This window comes from Pundamilia nyererei, unplaced genomic scaffold (genome assembly GCF_000239375.1).
Source record: "Pundamilia nyererei isolate P.nyererei 1_Seehausen unplaced genomic scaffold, PunNye1.0 scaffold00056, whole genome shotgun sequence".
NCBI classification, from domain to species: Eukaryota; Metazoa; Chordata; class Actinopteri; order Cichliformes; family Cichlidae; genus Pundamilia; species Pundamilia nyererei.
In genome coordinates this window covers 3,114,954-3,121,344 of record NW_005187457.1, presented here as the reverse complement: position 1 = coordinate 3,121,344, position 6,391 = coordinate 3,114,954, and the positions used below count along the sequence as shown (strand labels likewise).

The following is a 6,391-nucleotide window of genomic DNA, read 5'->3' as shown; positions in this document are numbered from 1 at the left end:
CAAAGAAAAGAAAAAAAGCCACCCACTCACATTCAAGTTTTATGCTGTCAGAAGGAACCAAAATGGATGAGCTCGGTAAGAACTTTCTGTCATGTTTTACCTTCATGAATGTCCTCAAACTAGTCGATGGTACAATTTAAACTGAGGTCGAAACTGTTAGCAAAATCAGGAGTTGGTGTGTTGACACCATGACATCAAGCACAGCCAGTGCTTATGGAGTATTACCACAGTCTTGTGTGTTCTCAGACTGATTTATACAGCAGACTCTGAGTACAATATTTAATGTACTCAATGATCCAGCTCATTAGAAGGAATTTGTCTACCACTGTTCTTGTGTTTTACCTCTGATTCGTAGTGCTCTACATGTAGCAATTCCCTACAAATCAAATACAATGTAACATTTAGAATACAGTAGAATTTTACAAGTCTTAACGAAGTCGTTTAATTCGCATACTGGAAATGAAATAAGGGTGACGGTCAAAAGGTAAGACAAAAAAGAAAAATTGTTTTAATTTCACAGTGTCAAAAAATAGTTTTCTGAGGTGCGATGATGTTTGAAGATGATGATCTTTACTGACTTACTGACATTGAAAGTTAAAGTCATGTCTTTAACTTTTTAAAATGAACCTTTGTCTTTTTTGCTACTTCTGCTACTTCTATGTAAAATACTTACTCATACAAAGCTTCCCATTTCCCTAGATGTGTGGTTTGCCCTGTGTGAAGGAGTGCTGTATTTGTTGTAACAAATGTCACCAGATTCTTGCAACATTATCACAAGTTTCACTTCTGCAATGTGGTATGCCCTCACTTCCTGAGGAACGCAAGTTGCATGAGCAACCTTAGTCTGCTAGCATCTTGATCTGTGTATTGAAATCCACTGTAACTTACTTCATAGAAAATATTTCACTATACATAAATTATATGCATACAGTCTAACAGTTAACACCCACAAAGGACAATAAGTGTGAAAGAGCAATGTGTGCCGTACAAACGTTATGTAACATGAATATTTGGTTGCATGAGTATTTTTTCTGAGGTTTAAAGATTTATTGTGTGTGTCCTGCCGCAGATTTGCTGTTAGAGGAGCTGGCCCTGAATCCAGCGGGTTCAGACAGCGTCCCTGAGAAAAAGAGCAATGATGCAACAAAAAGAGAAGTAAAAAGACAAAACTCATTAATCATGAGCTTATCCTGTTTCTGCTTTATCCCCCATTTCATTTGTAGATGAACCTGGAATTCTAAAGAAAACAACTTAAAACCTAACATGTAATTTAATTTCTTTAAGTACAGAAACTTCAGTATATGTTGGTTGTGTTCGCAGGTGCCAAGTGAAGTTTGTGTTGGAACTACCAAAAATGGAAAAGTCTCAAACTCCTCAAATGTGTACAGGTGAAGTTCAAAGTTGAACCCGATTCATAGTGGTGCTGCATGAAGATCATTAGCTTAATCATTTAAATAATACATTTTAATTAATTTATGTATTTCTTTTTAACATTTTAATGCTAAGGTTTTTCTTTCATTCAGACCACACCCAAAAAGAGCAAATACAATGAAAATGAAAGCATTGTTCTTCAGCATATTCTGGCCTTTATGTAGATGTGCTTTATTTTCTTAAGGTCTAAAAGGTTAAGAATTTCCAGTTATATTTTTGCTATGGTTCAGAAATGCAACCATTTCAATTATTAATGATGTTACAGGATGTCAGTTTTGCATTTTAAAACATTTGTGTTTTTCCTCTCTGGGATTTAGTGATGTTCCAACTCCTGTGCCAGCTTTTGTGGAACCTGACTCACCGACTCAGGAGCTGGACTCAATCTTGCAAGACCTGATGGGTCTAGCTGAAGGGGTTAGTACTACCCCAGTGTGGAAATACATATTTTATAAATATTGAACGTAATCTGTGTTGCCCCTTTGAGCTTATTTATTTTAGTGTGAAGCCTGAAAAACTATGTCTATCTATTTTCAAACATTAGTAAAATGACATGGTTAACAACAGAGGGCAGCATTGTACTTATATCAGACTCAAGCTCTTGGACCAATAAGCATTTTGTTCTTAAACATTAAAAATACTCTGATTAAATATAAAATAAATATAATAGACAGCTAATATATTTTGAGGAAATATGTACATAAAACTGTTATTCCTACATTTTGTACCATAATTTAGGATCTAGAACCTCCAACTGACCCACCATCACTTACACAAAAAAAGCAAACGGAAGGTGGAAAACAGGCGAGCAGCAGCAGCAACACTCCAGCGGCTTCAGATGGAAAAGCCACAACGCAAAGAAAGAAAACGGATATGATAGATGACCTGCTGGGAGGGTTGAGCACTGACTTGGAGAAGATCGGTGTACGGACCACAGCCAAGGGCCACTGTGCTTCCTGCAACAAATGCATTGTAGGAAAGGTACAATCTGGACCTACAGGACACAAAGAAGAGAATTTGTCACACTGGTACCAAATTGTGGAAATTCAAACAAGATGAAAGAGATCAAAACCTCTTGTTCCCTCTTTCACTGACATTTCCTTTCTCCAGATGATCACAGCACTGGGTGAAGTGTGGCACCCCGAACACTTTGTGTGTGCGGTGTGTAAGATGGAGCTGAGCACCACAGGCTTCTTTGAGAGAGACGGACGGCCGTACTGTGACAAAGACTACCATCAGCTCTTCTCACCACGCTGTGCCTATTGCAAGGGGCCTATTATGCAGGTGAGGAGAACTGTATTCATATATAACCCTGCCTCTGCATAGAAAGTACGATTAAAATAAAAATAGGTGTTAATATGATCTCCACTAAAGGATGAAATTTCATGTTTTAATGAATTCACTTTGGTGGAAAATGCACATAGAAAATGACCAAAATACCAATCTGGAACTCTCTGGTATCTAAATGTCACTCAAATTCAGCTGCGCTGTTGTTTGATTTAAGCTATAATTTGTTCTGTCATATAGTACATCAATTTATTTACACAATAATCTTTTGAAGATTGGATGATGACATACAGTAGTATGTAATCAATTTTTCTCAACATATCCCACATGTCATCCTAATAGAGAAAACACAAAACCATACTGGGATTCTGCTGCAGACCAAAGTCATTAATCAGAAACTAATGCAGCTTCTTCTATGTTCCACTTTGTGTGTTTCACAATTCACATTTTTGTGTTCCCTGACATTTGAACATGTGAGATGAGACAAACCTTACTAATCCTCAAAGGAAGTAAATTTATGATATAATATTTTGGGCTGCTTTAGAACATCGTGACAGCTCTGGACCAGACCTGGCACCCAGAGCACTTCTTCTGCGCACACTGCGGAGGCTTGTTTGGAACGGAAGGTGAGAGATTTGTGGATTATTTCTCTCCAATTGAAACCACAACTTTAGCAAATAACTCACTGCATCTTATGCCTATCCTAGGTTTCCTAGAGAAGGATGGGAAGCCATATTGTTGTAAGGACTTCTACTACCTCTTTGCTCCAAAGTGCTCAGGCTGTGGGGAGTCGGTGCGGGAGAATTACCTGACTGCAGCCAATGGCACCTGGCATCCAGAGTGCTTCGTCTGCGCAGTGAGCCTCTTACCTCAGACCACACACACAGCTCTGGCTTGCATACGAGCCTGAGAATAAATGAGAAAAGATACCCGCACGTTAGCTTTATTTGCAACATTTTGACCTCAACGCTGATGAAAACCATATGCCTGATGAATACTCTGCTGTTAGAAATGATGCAGATAAATCAAGGGAGTGTATTCCTCAGTGTGGGTATCTTTTACATTCTCTTCAAATCTATTTCTGTATGTAGCATCTGGTCAAAAATGGTTCAATGTGCAGCTCTGCTTTACTTAACATGTGCAAGTGTAAAACATAAAATGCCCTCAGTAGAAAGAGACAAGCAGGAGCAACTGTAATATTAAGAATGTATTCATTGTTTTTCTGGCAGGTACTGAAATATGAGGTCCATAAACCTGACCATAAAACATATAAAGGGCATTTTATTTCTTAATACCTATCACTTAAAATTATAATTAACATATCTTAGCTAATCATTAATCACAAACACCAACTACAACTACTTATTTTATACAAACCAGTCATTATCAATAAGGTCAGTTGTACTTGCTACCTAATAACCTAAAACTAATTCCAGCAGGCTGAAGGTCAGACACTCCATAAAAAAGGATGAAGTGGACACTCAAAGGTGGAGACTTTTTAATCAGCCTACTAATAAAAATAAATAAAACAGGTCATACAATTTAGGACCCTTGAACTTCCCCGCCACTTTTTCTGTTTCACAGCAACAGTAGAAACGTTTCCATACCATGAGTCATTTGCGTCCTGTAAGCCCCAGATGAAATTCCCCTGAAAGAGCAGTCATTAACACGGCTGTCACAGTGTTATTCTCATCACACATTTGCTAGTCATTAATTGCTTTATTTTGACTGTAATCTGTATGAAATCAGGCTAAAACTGTGACGCAACATCTATTGTTTTAGTTTGTTTTGTCACCAACACTGAGGAAACCAGCCCTTTGATGGACACAGATAACTCATCATCATCATCATCATCATTTATTTATTTATATAGCACTTTAAAAACACACCTGGTAGACCAAAGTGCTGTACAATACTAATATGCACATAGTAATAGACATAGCAATAAAGTTAAAAAACAATTTAAAAAAAAATAAAAATAAAAATAAAAATTCAGGTGTTCCAAGGCTTTGGAGCTGTTCATGCTGGTCCACAGTCATTGCTTACAGTGCATAATAAATGGAACAGTGCCACTGGTGATGTTAAGAGTTACACCTGTGCTTTTACTGCTACGGTATGACAAGTCAAAGTGTCGGCCAAGAGAAACGACCATAATCAAATTCAGTGCTGTACATGTAGGTTCCAATTATGCTTCAGCGGTTATTAACAGATTGTTAAAAGAAACACAGTTGTAACACTCCTTTAGTTTTCATATTAAAGGTCCATGCCATGTGATTTTGTGGCGCCGTCACTTCATTATCTGGCTGTAACAGTCAACCATTTTCCAGGCGCTTGGTTTCCCTTCACATCATAGACATTTAAAATGAATGATGGATTTAAAGTCTTTTACTTTCTCTCTAAAAGTTATCACTCTGCTGTATGTTAAGCAGTGTTGGGTATGACGTGTGGGTTGGGTTTGGCATCACTGTGTCTAATTGAAACTGTTATAGAAAAATCAAGAAAGTTTAACTGTTGGAAGTTTAAACTTCTTCCTCCATAACACCATGCCTAATTTTACATAACGTTCTATCCTCCCTACTGCCCCTCTTCCTCTACGCAGGACTGCCTGAAGCCCTTCACTGATGGAATTTTCATGGAGCTCAATGGTCGTCCCCTCTGCTCGCTTCACTTTCACTCCAGGCAAGGCACTGTGTGCGGTGGCTGCGGAAAGCCCATCATCGGCCGCTGCATCTCTGCGATGGATCGCAAGTTTCACCCCGAGCACTTTGTGTGTGCCTTTTGTCTGCGGCAGCTCAGCCAGGGCATCTTCAAGGAGCAGAAAGGGAAACCATATTGCTCAACTTGCTTTGACAAACTCTTTGTCTGAGATTTGCACATGAGTAAGATGTAAATAATACAAAACAACAACAAAAACAACAAAACATTCAAATGCTACATTACTATCTTTGTTGAGTTTAGACTGTCTCGTCTGTGTATGAATGACAAAATAAAATGAAGCAATTGTACAGTCTCTACATTACAATTCATTGTTCTATTTGTATATACAAATTCTCAGTAGATCATATTTAAAAACCATTACGGTGAATTACATGATAAATAGCATGTAACCGTAAGAAAAACATACATTGATCATGGATTAAATGAAGGGAACATGCTAACATTGTTACATAATTAATTAGATGGTTATGAAAAATACTAATTTTCCCCATTACAAAAAAAAATGTGAGGACTGAATGGTTCTAAAAGGTGTATTGCTTGATGTAAAATTTATGGGATTTCATAGATCATGATGACAAAATTTATAGGTGGAGTAAGAATAACACATGTGTGCTGTTTTAGTCCACGCTTTCCATTAAGCTACCCTTAGTTTGCCGTAAGACTTGGCAGTCCAGATATGCTCTCTCGCAGTATGGAACCATTTGTCAAGGTGTTTGTCTATGTGGCCTGATAGCTTGTATTGGCAGTAACTGGCACTGCATTGGCATGCCAGCCCGAGTTTCCCCTTACCCTGACTGACCACTTGGCCTCTGGCGTGCACTGAATTCAGACAACCTCTTCATTTTCCACACAGGCTCTTTTATAGCTGTGCACGGAAGATTAATAGAGGTGGTGAGGTTAACAAAGGTGGTTTGAGAAAGAGCTCCTTCACATCACTGCATCTCTTTAGAAACTCATT

The 6,391-nt window shown here is 38.1% G+C and overlaps 1 protein-coding gene across 1 annotated transcript; it reads left to right on the top strand.

Moving 5' to 3' along the window:
• Window positions 1-6: 6 nt before the first annotated feature.
• Window positions 7-5,729, top strand: lpxn (leupaxin). Its single transcript, XM_005734111.1, has 9 exons — window positions 7-75; window positions 1,070-1,155; window positions 1,321-1,388; window positions 1,749-1,845; window positions 2,167-2,409; window positions 2,539-2,712; window positions 3,260-3,341; window positions 3,423-3,571; window positions 5,315-5,729. Exons 1-9 carry the CDS (start codon window positions 42-44, stop codon window positions 5,579-5,581), a joined length of 1,200 nt encoding a protein of 399 aa, XP_005734168.1. The 5' UTR covers window positions 7-41; the 3' UTR covers window positions 5,582-5,729.
• Window positions 5,730-6,391: the final 662 nt, after the last annotated feature.